At 38.3% G+C, this 22,112-nt stretch overlaps 4 protein-coding genes across 7 annotated transcripts in view; all 4 read left to right on the top strand.

The window, feature by feature from the left end:
* Positions 1-1,298: 1,298 nt before the first annotated feature.
* Positions 1,299-3,190, top strand: LOC132378288 (homeobox protein Hox-A7). The gene is made up of 2 exons (XM_059945081.1): positions 1,299-1,820; positions 2,781-3,190. Exons 1-2 carry the CDS (start codon positions 1,427-1,429, stop codon positions 3,011-3,013), a joined length of 627 nt encoding a protein of 208 aa, XP_059801064.1. The 5' UTR covers positions 1,299-1,426; the 3' UTR covers positions 3,014-3,190.
* Positions 3,191-5,948: 2,758 nt separating this feature from the next.
* The window catches only part of LOC132378282 (homeobox protein Hox-A3), a 43,725-nt gene continuing 27,561 nt past the window's right edge, over positions 5,949-22,112 (top strand). The window contains exon 1 of one of the 3 annotated variants that reach the window (XM_059945074.1): positions 5,949-6,087. The gene's annotated coding sequence lies outside the window, so the exon portion shown is untranslated. Of the gene's footprint in view, positions 6,088-16,741; positions 16,879-22,112 lie in introns of those variants that run through there. The other 2 variants (XM_059945070.1, XM_059945069.1) reach the window with 2 other exon arrangements.
* LOC132378287 (homeobox protein Hox-A6) lies at positions 5,950-12,021 on the top strand. Of its 2 annotated transcripts, XM_059945079.1 has the most exons (3): positions 5,950-6,087; positions 10,705-11,327; positions 11,513-12,021. In XM_059945079.1, the coding sequence occupies exons 2-3, from the start codon at positions 10,898-10,900 to the stop codon at positions 11,770-11,772; spliced, it is 690 nt and encodes a 229-aa protein (XP_059801062.1). In that variant the 5' UTR covers positions 5,950-6,087; positions 10,705-10,897; the 3' UTR covers positions 11,773-12,021. The 2 variants fall into 2 exon arrangements, with proteins under 2 accessions (XP_059801062.1, XP_059801061.1); XM_059945078.1 differs by lacking the exon at positions 5,950-6,087 and having other exon boundaries at positions 9,192-11,327.
* Positions 11,810-15,088, top strand: LOC132378284 (homeobox protein Hox-A5). Its single transcript, XM_059945076.1, has 2 exons — positions 11,810-14,386; positions 14,838-15,088. The coding sequence occupies exons 1-2, from the start codon at positions 13,798-13,800 to the stop codon at positions 15,086-15,088; spliced, it is 840 nt and encodes a 279-aa protein (XP_059801059.1). The 5' UTR covers positions 11,810-13,797.

Below are 22,112 nucleotides of genomic sequence, written 5' to 3' on the forward strand. Positions count from 1 at the left end.
GCCGGAGAGATCCAGAGTTCAAAAGAAAATAACATTTAATAACATAAAAGCAAGTGCTTCTTAAAGGATTTCAGACTCAAATGCAGAAACATATTTTATTGCAATAAGCCTTTACTTTTAACGTACCAGGTGCGTCGTTGTTAGACTGTGTGCCTGCTGTATGTACAGTGGCCTGGGGTTCCTTGCCTAAGTATAACATCGAACAAATATAACAGTTAATCTTGTGCATTGAGGCAAGAGTTCGGCTAGAAAGCAACCAAAGCCAAAGTAGAGCGACTGTCGCAATTGCAAGGAAACTCGCTTCTGAGACACCTTCCATGATCTAATGAGAGAATTAGGAGACAGAGAGAATGAAAAAAAAAAGTTGTAAAACAGAAGGAGGAAATGATGCCGGGTTAAAGCCCCTGCGGGGATCTAGTCAGATTACCTAGCAACTCCAAGAGGTTTCCACAGAATATCTGTGGCAGAGGAAATGCGGTGGTTTACAAAATGAAATTATGCATTTTGCTACATCAGTATGCAAACGTGATAGAATACATAAAAAGATCGAGAGTTCATAGCAGGAGCTGATATCACAGCGACGCCCCGCCCAGTTCCCTTGCAGCGTTACTGTGGATTCGACCTTTTTTTTTGCATTACTATTACCCATCAAAACCACACAGATTATCCCGTAATCTAGAGATTAGATAGATGAACCCTGATCATTAATTCCATTGGGCTCTGGTTACCATAGGCCTCCAACCCCTCCCCCATTCCCATATCCCTTTTATTTCATAGAGGAACTCATAATGCCGAATAACAGCAAACTCTTGCACAGAGAGCGCGTGTGGAACAATGGAAGAGCGCCTGTCTTTTAATTGAAACCGTGTAATGTCTACTTTTAACAAGCAAAGTGTAGAAGATGTTTCATAATTTTGATGTAATGTGATCATCGGTTTTCTCCTATATGTGAATTTTACCTATTTCAGCCAGTAAAAGCAACGTGTCTCCTTTTTTTTGTATCAAAGAAAACCTTTCATTACATTTCCAAATTCATCGTGCATCTAATTTTCAAAAGCGTTGGAGACATACCTGCGCTCTGAAAAATCTTCACATACATGTGAGGGGGATTGGCTTGTCAAGAACTTGTTAGAAGATACTTACTTTTGGAAAGTTCCACAACCTATCTATATTAATAATGCAATCTTTTATATGATTCTTGCATAATTTATTTTGAAAATAGTCGAATAACATGATTTTTACCACCTGTGATGTGGAATGCTATTGGGCGACGGGATCACATGGTCGGGTCACGTGAATAGAAATAAGTCGGGCCGAAGGAAAATGGGTGTTTGGTGTAAATCGGGGGTGTAATGCTGCCATATATCACGCTATCTCGTAAAACCGACACTGAAGAGTCTCGGCCAACAAATCACCAGACAAAATTATGAGTTCGTCGTATTATGTGAATGCTCTTTTTCCCAAATATACGGCGGGGACATCCGTTTTCCAGAACACGAGTGGCTTTACTGAAGCAACTTCTTGTGCCTTTGCCGCGAACTCTCAAAGATCGAGCTATGGAGCGAGCGCGAGCGCCTTCCCAACCCCGATGGCCGGGTTGTACAATGTTAACAGTGCAATCTATCACGGCCCTTCCATGTACAACACGGGTTATAACCTAAATTCAGATTCCTACAACCTGCGCTGCTCTGCCTTAGACCAGAACATTCCAGTACTTTGCAGCGATCTGAGCAAACAGGGTTGCGAAAAATTGGACCAGACAAGCGTGCACCCTCAAGCAGAGAGCAATTTCCGGATTTACCCCTGGATGAGGAATGCAGGTATGGGACATGAATGTAACTCGGCTATGGGAGACGTGCAAGCGGCCAGTTAAGATGAGAGCCAGTACATCCTGAAAGTAGTTAAAGAGTTTTAATGATAGCTGCGGAACAGTTCCTCAAACGCATGTGGCATTGTATGCAGATAGCAATCATAAAACTTTTATTGCACAATTAATCAGTACAATCCTCGTAAAAGCTCTCGACATCCGCTCATTTAAGGTTAACAGCGAGCCACATATTGCTTATTTACTCACTTTAGTCAACATCAAATAAGCTTTTTAAAAACTGATACTCGGGAAGCAATATAGTCTTGAGCGTATGGAATGATATATTCCATGTCTAATGTAAGTTTACAGTTAAAACACAGTCGAAAGACTGAAGAAATTATACGTATTTTACCCCAAGAAAGATCCCTTGACCTATGTAAAGATTCAACCCTATAGATGTGGGTTCGTCTTTAAAACGTACCATTTAGTACTGTAATGCAAGTGTAAATCTGCCCGGATTTGTGTGGTTCTATTACTGGTCAACATACTTGGAGAACCTTTAATGGAACGTTAAGACAGAAGTTACCTGTATTTTCTGATTAAATTGATATCCATAATCCTGAGTGAAATGTGTAGATCCTGAATGTTATTTCAGTCTACTTAACAACAATTCTTAAAGACCACAGAGGCCTCAATTAAACCTTATTCTACTTGAATACATAGCTAGAAGAAAGAAACGCTTCGATCAAAATTATTCATTTGCATCCTAAAGCTATTTAGAAATTATATTTAGTCCATAGACAATTTAATAAAAGAGACAATTAGTGCACAGACAATTTAATAAGCAGACGTGGGGAAAGTTAGAGCGTCCAGTAGTGAATTAGACAGATTATCTATGTTTACTAGTTATTAAACTTTATTTTAAACACAGATATAATTACTGTTTGGTTTTATTTCCTCTCCTGCACCCCAGGCCCGGACAGAAAGCGAGGTCGGCAAACCTACACCCGCTACCAGACCCTGGAACTGGAGAAAGAATTTCACTTTAACCGCTATCTGACTCGCAGGCGGCGGATCGAAATCGCACACGCTCTGTGTCTGACTGAGAGGCAGATCAAAATCTGGTTCCAGAACAGGAGGATGAAGTGGAAAAAGGAAACCAAAGCTGGCAGCTCTAGCACCACAACCGAGGAGAAACAGGAATGAAACATCCATCTGAAGCTTGAACTGTGCGAATGTACAAAGCTGTTTCCCAACAGCTAACAATGACATTTAACTACCTAGCCACAGTCGTGGACTATTAAAAAGATGTTGTGCGTTGGCACTCATTATACTACCTATATGTTTCAATAATCTTCTGAAATAAATAATAATTTTTCATTCTCTAATTTGGTTTTAATAAAAAAATCCAAAATCTTGATCGGCATTAGTAAAACCATAAGAAGGAAATGGGTTCAGAATAAGTTCTTTCAATACTAAAGTGAAAGCAAATGGTTGTAGACCCTTTGCCCGATGGTCATGTATTTTCCCTAGCTAATCCGAGAATCTCTTATTGCAATATAAAAAACACACAAATGAAAGGACAATTCTGAACCTCTGCACTCTACTTAAATAAGGGAATGGGATCCCGACTCTGTGCTCCAATAGTGGAGCGATAGGAACAATATGGGCCGATAAAAAAACAAACGGTAGCCATTGTATTAAATTCACTTACCACTCTGTGATATAAGATATATCTCATGCACTGAGCTATTTACTAGTCTTATTTTACTTTCATTAATTCGCATCCTAATCATATTTTAAAACATTTCTGCATACCATTCACAAAATAAGAACGTCGTGACTTTAGAGGCTAATTTCCAATCCAACCAGAAACCCAAGTATTGGAGCCACTCTTATCATGTATTAGAATATCTGATGAGTTAAATAGTTTATTTCTGCTCAATTCCTCGTTTTTCTCTACATTGTTTATTGTGTTACTAGTGTGTCTTTTTATATATACCGTCCCACCAGGGATGTAAAGCAATGGGTTGTATTCACTTGGCAATTAAATGTAAACTACCTATACCACAGTAGTGGACATCTTGCACGTTTATGGAAACTACCTAAATGGATTAATTTAAAAAAATTGTTTCTAGACTGAGAATGTTCTTCTGGAGTCTTGATTTTTCGCCCTTCTTATAACAGTTCCATAATATGAGAGTACGATAGTGAAATATATTCCGATATGTGTGTACTTTAATGAGGTGTGTATGTAGTCACTTTACAACAGAAACATAATGAATACTACCTAGAAGCCAGTTTACGTTTAACGCGGATGGAATCCTTTCGCAATATGCTTCAATACTATGCTGTACAAAGCAAAATAGTTGTATTAGGAGGGAGAAATTGCATTATTACTTTTTGATGGGTGTCATTAAAATATATACTTGCTAAAGATTTCAATAAACCTTGTATTATTGACTGATGTAATCGTGTTTCTTTAAGTGTTGTATCAGTTGTCTTAGACATGTGTACTGTTTAAATTATATTAAAAAATTAATAACCAAATGTAATAATAGAAAACCCGAACTGCATCGTCAGCTGAATATATTGTGGTTCCATATTCGGTGTGGTATTTGTCAATCGAAAGTTTGCTTTGTAGTCTGTGTATGTGTTGTTCAATAATAACCGATGTTAAAGGTTTAAGGTGCAATCTATTTAAATATATATATTCGTTCTTGACATGTATACTTTGAATGAAAACTGTGTAAGCAAAGAAAACTCAGAAACATTAAAACGGTGCTTGAATAAACATGGTCTCAATTTCTTGTCTGAGCCAAATACCGCCAAATGAGTGAGTATATGGTTCGTTATAAAGGTATGGGATAGATAATGACTAAGAAGAATTAAATATAAACATTAAATTTATGCATAACCCTTCATACATCGTCATACACCCATCATCTTCCAATAATCTCACTTTAATTATATTAAATTAAACATTGTTTTAAAACACCTTATTGGCAATCTTTATATTAATTAAAACACATGTAAGAAAAGTCGATTGTTAAAAGTGGGTAATTGTGATTATAATTGGCCAGATGTTTTATTTTGAGAATGACATTATTCAGACGGGATACATTCGAATTGAGAAATCCGGGAAAAGTTGCAACTGAGTAGTCAACATTCGATTCTAAATCGCGCCCATTTATCAATCTGGGAACATTGGAAGAAAACTTTTTTAAAAATGAAGCAACATTGTACTCGGACTCAGTATAAAGACAAATAAGAAGTGGGGTGAAGAGCCGAGTCCTCTGTCATCGGCGACCTTTGAACGAATTTTCGGGCAAGTGCATCTATATACGTTATGGATGCAGTGCGGCAGTGCGACCTGAAGTTGTGTCACACGGTATGAACGAGCTGGGGTTCAGTTTCAAACGGCACCATACTTAAATAAAATGGAAAACTGGGGAGGAAAATAGGAATGGAAAGCTTCGATTAAACATTAACACCGACTTGATGCGCCTTAATAAGAGCCTGGGTGCGGTAACAGTATTATCCTGTAAAAAAAATCCCACATATTAGAGACGAATATTACTATCATGATAACTTGTCTTCGGAAACTGGAAAAATATATTTAAACTGCGGAAAAAATCTTTTATAATTTCGCAATTTTAACTTGTCTCTTTGTTAAAAATGGCGTCTAGGACCTGCCTCCTAATAGTCATGGGGAAATGTCATAAATCCGTTGTTGTTTTATGAAAATTTACAACTTTGCAATAGAACTTTACGAGTTGTTCGGTTTTTCCATTGGCCGCTGAAAGTCATGTGGAGAGTAACCGTGAACATGAACTTTTTATAATTTCCCTTGCGACTATAGAGCTGCATTCTTGTGCTAAACGCGTCTTGGTTCGGATGTGAGAGCTTGGAGGCTTTTATTTTCGCCGCATATTTTGTTCTTTTTTTCCCCCTCCCAGCGCACTGATTATTGTCCATGGAGCTTCAATGCATCCAAGCTTTCAGCACAGATCTCATGGCAGGCAACCACGAATTCCTCCACAGAAGGTGGAGCATTGGACTAAAAAGAGCCGGCTGCTATCCGCAGGGCAGTTTCCTGCAAGTCGTCACTAAACGCCGCTGGCGGAATGCGAGAGCAATTGGCCCGGGTTGGATCTGAACGGACAGCTGTCAAACTAACGCGGACTCTGCAACACACTCTCAATGGGGCTGAGTCAACCCTCCGCACGGCCTGCGCAGTGCCCGGGAAAGCCAGCCCGAGAGATCGATTCGGCGACAAGGTAAGGCCCTCTCCCCATTCGTCACCTAGCAATTCCGTAAAAAAAACCTTTTAAAGATATTATGCTAAAACCTGCTTTCTAAAATTCTTAATTTGTCAAAGTTAAAGTCTACTGTGTAAAAGGGTCAACGACCTTCGGAATAACCAATTCCAAATATCACTTGGTTATGCATTTTTTTAAACAATTTGAGTGTTGTCAGAGGCTGCTTTATTCTTTGAAATTGTGAAGTATGCTTTTGTTAAAAAAGAGTGTGAATAATACTATTGACGTGGTATGTTCTGGTTCAACTGATCGACTCCGGCTTATTGGTTCAAAGTGTTTCAGGGGGAAAACACAGAACACATCTAAAGAAGTGAAAGATATTGCTTGATCGGTATTGTTTTCAAGAAGATACCGTATGGTTACAATTCTGCTTTATTTTAACCACGGCTGTTGCACACTTTATAGAGTGAGAAACGTAGATCTACTTAAGTTTAAAATAAGGTGCCGCTTGCAGTGATTGCGACGGCTTTCTTGCACCAATGAATTGATAATTTGTTTTGAATCGTCTTTTATTAATTAATAATTTTAGTTTTAGATACTTTATTTTAAAATAATATTTCTGTTAATTCTTTGGAAATTATCCGATAGCAACGTAATGAGCGTTCTCTGCTGGCGTTTACTTGAAGAAGCCATCCGTAATTATTAGAGGTTTATTGCTGCGCTGATGTTGATCATGAATGTAAAGAAACATCAAAGACGACCTATTTCGGGTGTGAGCAGACAAAAGTGCCTGTTATTGTTGGATCTTAGCGCGGTGGTTGTCTTTCTGGCACTGAAACACTGTTGTCTGACTTAAAATGTGAAAATGTGTGGATATTGATGTTTGCTATGTTTTTGGACTCGATGCTGCCATCTTGTGTTTGGAGTGTGAACAAAACCTGCGCTCGGAGCAGCACAGCGTCTCTTTCTGGTCATACGTTGTTGATTAAATGGTTGAGTTCAGTTCTCAAATTAACCGTTATGTAAGTTGTTTTGTGGACTCGTCCAGTAATCATCATTTTTGCTTACATAATGTCCGAATGTTCTGAATTCGATCCAAGTGCTCGGCGAAGCTCATTTACACGAAAGTAATGTATTAAATTTTAAACGGCTTTAGCTCTGATCGTCCAATTGCGCGCAGAAGAATAATAACCCTTGTGAAGTGCATGTTTGGAAAACCAGTAGCAGCATGTAATGATTTTGAATATTTGTACATCAACAAATCGTCCCTATATTAGGTATTAAACTTTATGTGATCTCTTGTAATATTTATGCCAACCGTAGTTTGAACATAGTTGTGGCAAGAATAGAAAATCAGATTTAATAAGGAGTTTGTAATTAATGAAAACTGAGAGAAATATATCCCCGTTTACTATAAATCAGTGTAATTCTAAATAATAGTCTTAAATGTTACTAACAATTAGTGTTTAAGATGGCAAAGAGATTTTTTAAAACAGGCGTGGGACCGAAAGAAGAGCGAAAAATTAAATTAATCCAGAGCTTTAAAATAAGTGAATATAAAGTATGTTTTCGATCAATCGAACATTCAGTGGACAGACAAATTTTGTATAAATACTGTGAGCTTAATTTATTTTAAAACTCCGCATAATCAAGAGTCTGCAAGCACTACCTCCAATCAATTTAAACTGCCCACTTTTTCGAATGTGTTGGAATTAACAGAAATAATTGGGAGATGGTGGGACTTCTTTTCCTGACTTATATTTTTAACGCAGAATGTTAACGAGATGTGAACATAGCAACAACTAACATAAAATGCCAGGTGGATACCTTCCTGAATCACGGCCTCGAATTTCGCAGTTTCAGGGCCTGTATTGTATTATTTAGAAATTATGCGATGTTTGGTTTAACGTGAGTTTAAGTGTTATTATATTATAAAATATTTATTGGTCGGGACAGTGATTATGTCATTCTACGTTAACTATAAGCGCCAACCCAAGGCCCCAAATATACCTAATAGGCCAAGAAAAGCGCAAGGTATTTATGACTGGAATTACATCTGCTACGACTGTCTAGATTGTACTAAACTTAATCACCCCCAGATCGAAAAGTCTTTGCCAAAAAATTCCCTCTCATTAACCAGATGATAAAATCTAATTTACATATCTTTGCGTTGACGGTAATATAACTTTAATGGAAAAAATGAACTTCAAAGGTACGAAAATTCCTAGCATTAAATTCTAAACTGAATGAGTTTGCAATATATTGGTTATTATTAGCTTTGGGAAGGTTTTGCTATTTGCAAGGAAATGCAAGTACGTCAACGGAAAGACTAACGGAATGATATTTTAACCTTTCCCAGACCAGTTACAATCTAGTTGCAAGTCGCAACAGAGTTAAAATTAATTAGTACTCTGCCTCTAAACAGATGCATGCCAATTAAAAATCTGAGCCGAAAACTGCAGTGCAGTATTTAAATTGGCCTGCGTTGTTTTCCGTTTTAATGACAAGAAGAAACTGTTACTGTTTAATATGTTTGCTGAGCTCTTCGATTCAGATTTACCCTATTCTGCGTTCATGCTCTCATTATATTTATTGGCTTGTTTTCCTAAATCATGGTCCAGCAGCAATTGTGAAGTGGTTATTAGCTATATCACCTAATAGGAAAATAATGGATATAGGTTACCACATAGCTCTTTAATCCATCTTAAAATGTCATATTTTATCTTTACCAACTTGTGAAAATTTCCTTTTTTAAGAGTACAGTAGTAGTGGTGGGGGGGGGGGGGGTCTTCAAAAACCTGCTGTCATGCTTGAGGCAAGAATAAACGAAAGCCGAAAATAATATCTAAAACAAATCATGAGCAGAACAGATCAAACGTGGATGAGATAATTTCAAATTTATTAAAATCTTAGGTACAATTGCAAGAGGAGGCACACATGAGGTATTGCAACACAAGGTAGAATACTACAGAGCAGTTACTGAGCGACGGCCTTTCATTAAGAGGATTCGAACTAGCGTGGTCTTGCTCATTTCCCTCCACAGTCCCGCTGTACTTATACTCACACCTCCAACAGCTACAGATTTTGATTTCGGCAGGCATTCTGTTTGTTTTTATAAAGCCAGTCTATATGTAGAGAAGAAAGACAGATATAAGGGTTCAGTACTGAATATTAACCTGTCGAGGTATTTTAACAACTTACAATAAATAAAATATCATCCTCCCCAGAAAGACATTATAACATTCGAAGATGTAAAATTGTCCGACTACTAACCAACCGCGTTTGTGACTCGCCGTAACTTACAATCATTGTCCTATAATTGCTTTGTTTCGAGTTCGGATACAGGGTCTGTAACTATATTTACCACATCACTTAAATTACCCCCACTAAATATATATAAACAGACACAATGTATGTATGTATGCATTATTTACTCCAGCTTAGATATTTCAATCTCTATATTACTATTGTTGACGAAAAGAAATCTAACGGGGTAATGAGATCTTTGGTAAGGAGCCCTTGGTTTCCGTCCTTTTACTGCGATCTGATGCCGCGCTCAGGGCGCAGTAAGTACTCGGTTATTCCAAAACACAAATTACTCCATCGAGATGTTCAAAAATGCCTAATTATTGCAAAAGAAACATTCCACTATTTTATGGTCGATAAAACCTTAACAGCGTGCAATTATGGAAAATCGAACTTGGGATTTGGGGAGTATTAGCAAATTTCAATCGCGTGCAATTAAAATAACATTGTGATGGAAGGGAGCCCATATGCAGACACATCAAGTATAAATCCGAGCTCCTGTATGTTTGCAGATCGGTTGGACATTTGAACAATCCCCGTGAACGTTTTGTTCAACACTTTTCTCTTGAAGTACTGTAGTGTTTATACACCAAATGCACATGTAGATACATGCACGCTTTAATGAAGAGTGTTGATGCAATAACAATCACTCCCACGCACAATTACTGTGAAATCCTTCAAAGCTAAGATATGGCGTTGTGCTCTTCTGTTGGGATTTTCTTTACAAGAATATCAAAATTAAATCTATAAATCATCTCCCTGAATACACACTCTTAAAGCTATGTTCTTTCCTTTCTGTTAAGCAGGGGTAATTTACTGAAAGCAGAAATCAGGGGACTGTTGCTGTTTCTTATCCCACTAGCTGCAGACGCTGTTGTTCTTTACCGCATTTAAAATAGTCAGAGAAACACTATTCCAGAGACTGATTTCAGATGTTTCCCTAGTCTACACAAGCTAACAAAAAGGGACATTATGCCTGTACAATGAAAAAGCCCAAATGGAGAACTGAATGAAAAAAAATCTATTCTTACAACTGTTATTTACCTATCTAAATTACAATGTTCATCTACATATAAAACACATTTACTGAAATAATAATTTGTTATTCTGTTTCTTATTTTCTCATCTGTCTTCTAATCACTGTTGATCGAGCTATTGTTGAATACGTGACGCAGAGCCATTTTTCCATGTGTTAGACTATATGAAATATGCATGCATAACTATATCCTGTAACCTAATACGGTTCTCATTGGGCCACTAATATTCTATTAGAACCACCTCTGTTATAGTTCAGAACTGATTTGGTTGTTTGTAACTTTGCTAGCACAGTCGTCGGATCTCCAGGGAGTTTTTTGAACTAAAGTCGTTTTCTATTGGCCAGACACTGATCAGCTGGTTATATTTGCTGCTGTCGCTTTGGCGCTCGGCCATCCTGAAACAAACCACCTCGATGACTACTAATAGCTAAACCACATTGTGTACTAATACATAACAAATCATATTACTACAGAGTGTGGAGCAAATGAGTTCGTATTTTGTGAACCCCAGTTTCCCTGTTTCACTGCCTAGTGGCCAGGACTCTTTCCTCGGACAGATCCCACTTTATACAACGGGCTATGATGCTCTAAGGCACTTTCCAGCTTCCTATGGGGCAACCACCCTCCAGGATAAGAGTTACTCTTCACCTTGTTATTATCAACAATCCAATTCAGTAATAGCTTGCAATCGTGCATCGTATGATTATGGAGCTTCTTGTTTCTACCCTGAAAAGGATCTAGCCAGTATCTCGCCATCCGGTAGTGGAAAGCATAGACCCCAGGATGACTTCTTTTCCTCAGACCAACATTACAAAACAGATTGTGCGCAAAACAAAATTTTGAGTGAAGAAGGAAACGACCGGAAGTACAGTACTCCAATTTATCCTTGGATGCAACGAATGAATTCAAGTTCCAGTGAGTATATTTTAGTGCCTACAGACACTTTGTTCCAACTTTACTAGAGGAGTGCTTACATATGTTAATTACAATGTTTAAATGGGGCACTCTGGGTCGAATCGGGGAATTGAATAATATGGTTGATTTGATAATATGACTTTACTGGTTTGAATTTCTTTGACGTTTGTGTTTCCACCATGTAGGTTCTGTATTTGGGCCTCATGGGCGTCGAGGACGACAGACCTATACACGATTCCAAACACTTGAGCTGGAGAAAGAATTTCACTTTAACAGATATTTAACTAGACGCCGCCGGATAGAGATTGCCAACGCACTCTGCCTCACAGAACGTCAGATAAAGATCTGGTTCCAGAATAGGAGAATGAAATGGAAAAAGGAAAACAAACTTCTAAACACAACAGAATCCAACAGCGAAGAAGCAGAAGATAAAACAGGGGAGTAAGAGCGCAAATTCAAAGGAAGTTACCCTGGGCCTTTCTGTTTGGTAGTGAGTTACAATGTGCTCATTCTGCTAAACAGTTTAGAGAGAGAAAAAAATAATCGTATATCTGTTTGTTTTCGTTGTTCCTCCTCTTGAGCTTGTGTCTATGTATAATTGGTAGAGGAATTGTTCAAATAATTCGCATTCCATAGGATACAATAATTATACGGTGTAGGATTAATTGTTTTATAAATGCGAAGTGTGAATGTTTCTGCTTCTCTAGTCGTTACTATGTGATGGGTTGCACCACAAATAATGACCCAATTGTTTCAATGGATAGTTTGCTCCGTAGGTATAATTTGACAGTCTTCAAATAAATGAACGTAGTAGATATGCCCATTTGCTAATGATAAATATTGCATTGTATATGTCCATAATTTGCCCCCATTTTTGTTATTTTTAGATAATTAAGAGGGCACAGTATTCAGGCTGGTCGTGCCATTCTTTCCCTTACAAAGAAAACAATTATATTTCCTTTTATCCTGACATTCGTACGATAAACTAAGCTAGGTTGGTAACGCTTTCGCTTTAAATTGAAGTTTTGAGGATAAAAATGTCTTAAATATATATTAAGATATACATTAATATATAAATAAAAAGCAAGGTGCCCAATTTGTAAGAATTTAGCCTTTAACAAAAGCTGCCGAAAACTTTTTGTATTAAATAAGCTGTGAAAGGAAACTTAGCACTGTGAAATTGATCGGTAGATGTCCTTGTTTCAGAGAGGAAAAAAATGGACTGTATACGTGGTAGGAATGACTATTTGGTTTCTGGGTTCATTAAATAGGGCAATTTTCACTAAATGCACAAGTAAAGACGTAGCTAGAGCCGCGTTTAAATTGTAAAACGTTCTTCATGATATTTATTACAACAAACCTAGAAATAGTGGTCTTGCACAAAGCTGATGTTTTGAATAGGTGGATGACTATTTGTAAAGTGCGCTGCCTTTTGTTAGATAATGTACAGCATTTACTAATCGAACCAACGCAAAATGCTGTGCAAAAACATTATTTCCACGTAAATTGGGCACAAAACGACGTTTATATACCAATCGAAAAGGGGTCCCTGTTTAGGATGTAATATGTAATAAAGTAAATTGGAAAAATTTAAACGCATCTTCAATATACGTGACATGAGTTTTAAGAACGCGAAAATTGGCTTGAGAGTTTAAGTGCGGGGTGGCTTCGAAATTTCCGCAGATACACGGAGAACTCTAACATTGTGAGCTATGCAGACAAAATAAAAAATTAAAACGGCGTAACAGATTAAAAGAATTAGCATTTTGATGCTGTACGATACCGTTTCTCCCCTGAACTAATCAGCGATGGTACCCGAAGCGTACGAAAATCACAGAACACATAACTAAAATTAAATCTAATTTTTAAAATTTCAAAACAAGCCAGTTACAAGAAAACGTCGAGTCCTATCTGTAACACTAGCAGCTCTATCTTAAGAAAACCCAACATCTCTGGTGGGTTAAATAAATGTACTGTTGTGCGACGTAGATTCTTTTTTGAAAGATGCTCTTCTCATTGGTTTATGTGATTTATTCTACGAAATGTAATGGTTAAGTTTGAAATGTGTGGTAGCCTTAATTCGACCCGAGGCCGATTTTCCCGTTCATCACAACTACAGTCGCATAGCCTCTGTCTCCAGAGGGTGGCGCGCAAGGACAACCCAAAGCCAGTGCTGGGAGCCGCCGGCGCGCCCCCGTGCGCGCCACCCTCTTTCTTTCTTCCTCGCAACCTTCCAATTTGTAGCCACAGTGCACGGATTTACCTCTAGAGGTCATCAGCGAGAATTTACGACTGGACAACAAAAGCACGTGATTTCAAGTCGTACCCCATATTTGGGTGCCTACGTAGGAGGGAACGAAGTACATGTCCCAGTCATTTCCATAATTCATCATAAATTGTGCAGGGTGCTAGACGCACAAACGACCAAGAGCCACAAATCAAGTAAAAAATAAATAAATAAAAAAATCAAATGAGCTCTTACTTTGTAAACTCATTCTGCGGTCGCTATCCAAATGGCCCGGACTACCAGTTACATAATTATGGAGATCATAGCTCGGTGAGCGAGCAATACAGGGATTCTGCAACGATGCATTCCAGCAGGTACGGCTACGGTTACAATGGGATGGATCTCAGCATTAGTCGTCCAGCATCTAACCACTTTAATGCCAGTGAAAGATCTCGAAGCTACTCTGCAGCAGCAGCAACAACAGCAGCAGCAGCAGCAGCAGGACCAGAAGCAGGGGCAGACACCAGGTACAACCAACCTGCCACGTCCACTCAGTCTCCTTCACCTGACCCTCTGCCCTGCTCCGCCGTGGTCAGTCCGCCTGCCAGTGACAACCACCCCGGAATCAAAAACTCCATAGCAAGCCCAACTACCTCCTCAAATTCCAGCAGCAGCAGCAGTCAAATCAGTAGAGATGGGGTTGGCACGTCGCCTGGTACTGAGGATGACACCCCGGCAAGCAGCGACCCTCCAAGTTCACAGAACGGGCAAGGCACAGCACAGCAGCAGCCTCAAATTTACCCCTGGATGCGAAAACTGCACATAAGTCACGGTAAACTCCCTCCTCTTTCATCCTTGCATTAGTGGAATCTTAAATTACTTTACGCGCTGTAAATCAAAACGCTAAATATATACGCTAAGATTTCCGTAAGGGTCATAATTTTAAGCTGTAATTATATTTGTAACCATTTGCGGGGTGGGATAATATTAGTATCCAGTTACGTATCATAATATGTGGGTAAATAAGAATTGTTAGACTGAAAAAGGTGTGGTTAATAGTGGGGTAGATTCGTCCAAGTGGAGACTTCAACATTTTGTTCCAGTTAAGTTTCTAAAGTCATTTTGCTATTAAGGCATTGAAGGAGCGCAAAGGCTAACGTAGACAAGCGGGTGCTTAGATTTCAGTCTTCTGCATTCAGCTTGTGTTTATTATTTTGTAGTGTATTTCACATTATACTGATTGCACTAAACAAAGGATTCATTTTTCTGTGTGTGTGTTACAGACAGTATGGGAGGACCAGAAGGTAAAAGAGCCAGAACGGCTTATACCCGATACCAAACGCTGGAGCTGGAGAAAGAATTCCACTTCAATAGATATCTGACCCGGAGACGACGGATAGAAATTGCACATGCCCTTTGCCTAACCGAGAGACAGATTAAGATCTGGTTCCAAAACAGGAGGATGAAATGGAAAAAAGATAACAAGCTAAAAAGCATGAGCATGGCCGCTGCAGGAGGCGGATATCGCCCTTGATCAATAGAAGCACTGGGCACTAGCTGACCAATTAGCATAATGTCAATACAGTACTGACTTCCAAAACTCTTTTCCCGTGTTACTTCTATGAAGAAAAGCATTTCCATGTTGCCGTATTCCAATCTTTGCATCGTTAGTCTGCTTTCTGGTCGTACTGTTGCCTGTACAAGTCATTGCTTACAGTATATTGTCTAGGAATAGGATAGCCTTGTGAATTATAGCTGTTTTAACTTATTTATATTAATACAAGCGGTATTACTTGAAGTAACTGTATAAAATCGTCTAGTAAAATGTAATTATGTGTTGCACTCTGCAAAAAAGTGTATGTATGTGTTAGTGTTGCTAAATGTCAAAATAGCTCCAAGCTTGCAATACGTATTTAATTTCAGACCATCGTCCTCTGTATTTGATATCGTAGTGTTAAATCACTGAGATGCTACCTATTCTGTGTTATTAGTGAGCAGTGAATTTTGTGAAGGGTATTGCGACTTTGAACTGTATGTCTATGCTGTGCCTTTGTATGACTTTGCACGAATTCCAATAAGTGGCTCTTAGCGCAGCGTCGGTGTATGTTTTTTTGTGACAAAGGATAACTATAAAGCCTAAAAGACTGGCAGTTTAAGAAATTAGTGATGAGCTTTTGTATTTGTTTTTAAAACTGACTGGAAGTTAAAATAAAGTTTCTATAGTAACTTTCCTGCTCTTTAGACTCCCAGATAAGTATTTCTCTTGCGTTTGTTGTCTTGTGAATTAAAATGTTTCCACTACAAACGCTTAACATAGTTTTTGTCCAAAAAAGTAAAAGTTTGGCATAATTCTTATAACTTTGCTCTAGATGAAAATATTGCAGATTGGTTAACCACAGGGTTTCAAGTTGCGCAAACTTGTAAAGACGGGTCTCTAACAAATGCATTTCGAAATTTATGATTATTGCAAATGGCGGAATTCGGTAGGAATTAGTTCAGTGAATATTTGAACGTGGTGCTATATTGTAATTTGGTGTTTTTACGCATTTCGGAGTGAATACGTACGCCTCTTGAATCCCAATCCTTGCGCTCTGAATTTTGCGCACCGTTTACTTCTCCTGCGAAAACGCCAATTTCCTTGCTGCTGCCATTGCTGTTCTTGCAATTGAACAAACCCTTTTCATAGTCCTGATTTCTCTGAAACTCTATAGTGTGGGTCTGAGGAAAGATTGCACCCTGAAGCATTTCAACCACTTTTGTTCCGCAGGTAGGCGTTAAGCCACGATCTCTCAACTCCCCCATTCTAAAGTGTAGCGTAAACCTTTTCCAACAGGTATTTTCACTTTACAGAGTTAACTTCACTTACCGCGTGAAAGCAGGGCAGAAAAGTCACCACTTAGCTCCTGACAGCAAGGGGGGATCAGTACTTTCACCCTTTCTGCTGAGTGAGTGCTCGTCCTTTAAAGTTATAAACAGTAAACTTTTATACACCTCAGTTCCGGCTATATGACATTTGGGTGCCAAATGAATAGGGTTTTGTCTATGAATTAGATCGTAAAATCATCCATAGCACAGACTGATAGCCTCACTGGCTATAAAAAATCACGTGGTGTCATTAAAGTAAGTTTTATGGTTTTGGGGAGTTGACATGGAACAGTATATTCTACATAACATATAATCTCACTGACGCTGGACTTCATTTGGCTCCTTTGCAGATTGCGTGTGCAGGCAGGCCACTCAAATGGCTAATCTTCTTGCTCAGAGGACTATCCACAGCTCCACAACTCCAGTATACAGGAAAGTTGTGTTTTCTTGCAATACAAGGTAAATGCTGTTGAAATATTATCGTTGCAATTCTCAACAAGAAATTTGGCCCAGTAAGACAGGCCTTGAGCGGCACCCAGAGTGCACTGAGGCAGAGAAAGAAGTCTGAGTGAGCTACGAATTAGTTTCTTTTTGCGTTCAAATGAAGCTTCTGTTTTTTTACAAGTCAAGTCGTGAAAAAAATGAAAGATTAAGAAAAAAAACTTTGAGGGAGGAGTGTGTGTTCCATTAAAAATGTAACAGGTTTTTGCAAGGCACGATTAATTCTTACCGAAAGCTACTGTTATTGTTCAGTACTTTATACCGTGGACAGAATTTTTTTTTTGCTCCGCAAACTCTGAAAGTGGTGTTTAATGTGTTTATCTGTGATTTGTTTGAGGGGAGTGTTCTGCTGCTGTTGTGACAAGTCTCTTGTTGGTTTTGTTACAAAGTATATGTTTCAAATGTATTCATTGTCAAGCAATTCGGGAGTTTACGGGATACTGATATTTTAATGAGTAGGGTGTAAGTGTGGTTTGAAGAGTTCCAAAATAAAGTCAGTCTGCACACATGAGCTGTTTAAGGTACACAGACTGTATTACATGATTCTTTCACGTAACCAAGCAAACCGCCCCTCCCCCAGCCCCCTCCTCGAAATCGTAATTTAAACTTTTATGGCGACAATCATCAGTCTTTTGAGGAATGGAAGTACGGGTAATATAACAAAGGATGCTACTGCAAAGAAAAACATCCTTAAGATCTAAACTTAGGCACATGTGCGAAAGAAACACCAAATTTATTCAAAACATAACATCTGAAATACGCCCAATAGAAGAGTTACTGCAACTTTTACTCTTAATTGTTGTAACGCCAACATTGTTTTCTCGTGAATTGCAGGCTTCCCACAGTAGTGGCTGACGAACCATAAAGTTTATGACCGATTTTTTATTCTTTGAAGCTTCCGCTAGTCTAGAATGTAGATGAAGGCTTACACGTATAAACAAAGGAAGAATACTTGAAAACAGTATTTCCGAAGAACGAAAGTTTTTTTTGAGAGCAAAATTCATTAACTTCTTTGGATATTTCATTTTCGTTTGTAATGTCAAAGCAAACCTATACTATAAGAAGTAGAGATAATAGGCGACTGACTACACATTTAAAGAGGTTGAAAGCAATTACCCTCCAGAACTTACACTCAAAACATTCCACTGCAATTAGGTCCGTTTTACGACGTGCTATAAAAAACCCAACAGTAAATAAAGGAAATCGGCCCCTGTATCAATACAACAGTTCCGGATCGGCCATGTCAATCGCGTCAATCTGTTGTAATTTCCTTTGTATTAGTTTACATTTAAATATGACAGTTTAATATATCATCTGTCCAGATCACTTAAAGGCCTCTTATAACAAGACAAAACGATCTTTAGTTTCAGTCAGTGCTGGAGTGCCATTCAGACAAACATTACATATTACTTATTACAGTTACAATTGATTTCCTTGCGAATGCATTCCTAAACCCTGGTGGTAATGTGTTATTTCGTTTCAAATTACTCAGAGAGTTGTGCACTTGATATAATTTGCTGAACTTGGGGAAACGTTTCATTTATATATAAAAAAAACATTCTACACTCCAAACTGGACAAAAAGTTGGAGGAGCATACTGTCAGGTTAAGGAGTAAACCTATGTGTGCTATCTAAAATGGGAACTGCACACCCTTGAGCAATGCAGAACAACTCTATGGGGACCAATACAGAATGGCTTAGGGTGCTCCCCCAGAAGTGCCGAGCACTGAGATTTCCTCGGTAAGGTACCTACTATTTCCTACAAGGCCTTCGTTCTCCATGTAGTATACTGCATGTGTATACTTAAGGGTGTAGGAGGGAGGGAGGGGGTGTGTATATATGTGTGTGGGGGAGAGAGAGAGAGAGAGGGAGGGAGGAGAGAGAGAGAGAGAGAGAGAGAGAGAGAGAGAGAGAGAGAGACAGAGAGAGAGACAGAGAGAGAGGAGTGGGAGTTTAACTAGTTTCTGAGGAGAACTGTATTTGCCTTTCAGAAGCATTATTTCAATGGTTTGAGGCTGCCATTTTACGTGAACAATTACAGATACATTTTAAAAACAAAATCAGCGGTTCATTATTTGATATGCCTTTTACAAAGTCTTCTTCAAGAAGGCCCTTGGCAAAGACATAACACGGAGTACAAAGGCAATCTGTTCAGTTTGTGAAACACAAATTGTCAATAAATTCAATTTTATACAAGACAATATTTAATCTGAAAATGCGGTGAATGAACTCTCATTTAAAAAGCTGCTGTTCAATTTTGAAATCGGATATAAGTGAAAAATCTTTTGTTTTCTTAAATTAAAGCATTGGGTAAGTTTTAGTTGAGGCGTTTAATGGAGAGCTTTAACGTAACATATCTCTGCCTTTTAACATACCATCTCATTAATCAGTGGTTGAAATTAAAAGCAGCTTCTGTACGGTTCAGCCAACAATTCCCTTATCGTGAAGAAAAAAATATAAATGTTAAACAAATGAGAAGATGTGAGTGGTAAAGAGATGGACGCCAAAAAACCTGGAATGCGACGTGCTTACGTTTCTTCTGTGCTAAGGGCATCGAAAGGGCACCACGTTCTTCAATTGCAATCTATGCTAGTTTGCTTTTGGCCAGAATAGGAGTTTCTCTAACCTCAGCAAATGGATTCTTTATCAAATCAAGAGCACGTTACAAGGATTTTGATGTAGTTGGCCTTTTTTTTTTATCTATAAAGTGTATGCATCTTTGTATTATGTGAGACAGGGACAAATTTCTCGGGGGCCTCTCAGTGGATCTGGGGTTGTTGTTGATGGTGATGGTGGGAAGGTGGGTGGGAAAGAGCGACTGTTGAGCAATGTTGAGAGTAACTATTTATGATTAAAGTAAGATAATTGACTTGGCATTCATCACATCTTCAAATAACTTTAAAAGGGAGTGGCAGTATTCCTCTGTTTATGAACATAAAAAAACTACCATACAGCTCCCTGAAATAAACATAATACATGTGTGATAATATTATCCACATGCTGACCTAACGTATCATTTCAGACTATCTAGCAAGCTGCATAAGTGTTTAACCGATTAGTTGCCTTTTTTAGTTGCATTTAATCCACCTATCTGACTCTTGGCGATATTGTTAAATGGAATATTTGAAGTCTAAAAATGAGGGTTGTTAAAAGAAAGTAACACACGTATGCTCTCAGGAATTCCGTCACGTTCACGTTTTATTTCTTTATTTTGTTCGAAGTCCCTTGGCACTCAGGTTCATGGAATTAACTGTATTTCAGCAGAGACAACTAATGAGCTAAAGAAACATATTGTTACTAAATACGCTGCCATGGATTTTTCAGCCGTAAAGTTTTGACTGCAGCGTGACCTTGTAGAAATAAAGAACTTGTTAAGTCTTCCTGAAATGGTTTCATTAATAACCGCGATGTGTTTACTGGAATGGAAGATATTGTTGTAATAAAACGCTGAAAGATTCCGTTCACATCAGTATGTCTTGCTACAGATGGAATGGGTGGGGGGGGGGGGAGTGAAACAGGCGAACCCACTAAATAAACCATAACATATATTTTTTTTATTTTGTTGCTAGAGATAAGTCCTTCATAAAATAAGGGGGATGCAAGTAGTTATCATACACACTTTATCTAAATAGGGTATCGTTACGCAAAGATTAAAATAGCAGTATGTATTATGTTTATGCATTTGTATTTGTCAACCTTCTCCTTCTCTCAAGGAAGGAAACAGTAGCTTAAAACAATCTTTTAGAGAGAGTTCACTTAGAATCAATACGCAAAAGGAAATTTCACAAAGTTTTATTATTTTCCCGCCTCCTTTTATGTTTGCTTCTCTACTGCTTGCAGTTGCGACATAAACTAATTAATAATGCATCTTTTTTTTCTTAAGGGGGTATCATATTAAAGTCACGCGTCTTTGGCAAGGAGAATTAACAATGCGCCCCTCGTACAAAAATTATGTAATTTGGATGGGGATTATTTCATTGATTGGAGGGTTTTCGTTCCTTAAATCAAAAAAGGGCATGTTTTCAGGAAAGAAAGAGGTATCTGCACACTCTGCAACTCACCAGCAGAGCTCGCTTTAGACCAAGTTCACAGTCAGTATTAGCAGGGGCTGGGGAAGCTCGCGTACCCATTGTTCTATCAGTATAACAGAAAAGAACGAAAATGCGAAAGTAAACTCGTGTTAAATTGATTTGTTTTTCTCACCCACACTATCTATAATTACATTGGCTGGTCGCTGCAATCATAAAAAAAACTTACCCACTTTGCACATCCAACAAAATAAAGGAGCACTCGAATAAACAGCTTGCAGACTGTTGAGTTTCATGCCATTTTTAAGATTAAAAGAACGTTTCACTTATGGGGGAACGGGTCGGGAAGGGGGGGGGGGGTGGGTGTGGGACAGACGGAGAGGGAATGGGTGCAACTGCTTTAGCTTTCCAAAACTTGAAATTAGCAGTACATCATGAAAATACTGAACGAAAGGGGATATTATTTAGTCCTCAGTGGGGCTTTGAAAAAGGCTCCCTGTACGGTGGTTGGCAGGGCGGTACAACTATAGGTCAAAAAGTTGAGGGTCAAAAGTTTACGTTTTGCCCGACTTACAATCATCTGCTCAGACAGAGTTTGATGTCAATGTTATAGCACGATCTTGACTATCAGCACAAAAGATAAAATAGCTTTGAGTTACCCGTGTATCATGCTATGGACTCCAGGTGAACCCTAGCGACTGAACGACCTCAATTACTGACGAAAGGAAAGAAAAAAAATGCTCTTTTCATGATGGAGACACATTGTATTTCATATTGAAAAATCGACCACGGTATTTCTCCTATCTCCCGTGTAAATGTAGCAGGTAAATCTTTCGAAACTGTACCAAAAAAAAATCAAGAGACCTTTGTCTAAAAAGATAATTCAATTGTTTTATTTAAGTTCGCACTGAAATAAGCATTTTAGGATTTGAAATACAGCAGAAGTCTGTCGAATTCCAATATACAACAGGGTACACAGTCCTCCCCTAGGCAAAGATCGACATCAATTAAATTTAGATTCATAGAAACCTTCTTTAAAAAAGAAATGTAGAACAACTGCTGCTAATTTAGAATTAATGAACATTTCAAAAGTACATATGTTTGCACTGACATCCTATTTAAATCATAAAATTATATAGGTATGTGTCCTACTCTGTATTCTTT

This window comes from Hypanus sabinus, chromosome 20, assembly GCF_030144855.1.
Source record: "Hypanus sabinus isolate sHypSab1 chromosome 20, sHypSab1.hap1, whole genome shotgun sequence".
Classification (NCBI taxonomy): domain Eukaryota; kingdom Metazoa; phylum Chordata; class Chondrichthyes; order Myliobatiformes; family Dasyatidae; genus Hypanus; species Hypanus sabinus.

Excerpts from the sequence above, each read along its gene's own strand:
- LOC132378288 (XM_059945081.1), top strand. The coding sequence starts at position 1,427 with ATGAGTTCGTCGTATTATGTGAATGCTCTTTTTCCCAAATATACGGCG. Across the intron at positions 1,821-2,780 it reads CCCCTGGATGAGGAATGCAG|GCCCGGACAGAAAGCGAGGT; the intron begins GTATGGGACATG and ends CCTGCACCCCAG.
- LOC132378287 (XM_059945079.1), top strand. The coding sequence starts at position 10,898 with ATGAGTTCGTATTTTGTGAACCCCAGTTTCCCTGTTTCACTGCCTAGT. Across the intron at positions 11,328-11,512 it reads ACGAATGAATTCAAGTTCCA|GTTCTGTATTTGGGCCTCAT; the intron begins GTGAGTATATTT and ends TCCACCATGTAG.
- LOC132378284 (XM_059945076.1), top strand. The coding sequence starts at position 13,798 with ATGAGCTCTTACTTTGTAAACTCATTCTGCGGTCGCTATCCAAATGGC. Across the intron at positions 14,387-14,837 it reads AAAACTGCACATAAGTCACG|ACAGTATGGGAGGACCAGAA; the intron begins GTAAACTCCCTC and ends TGTGTGTTACAG.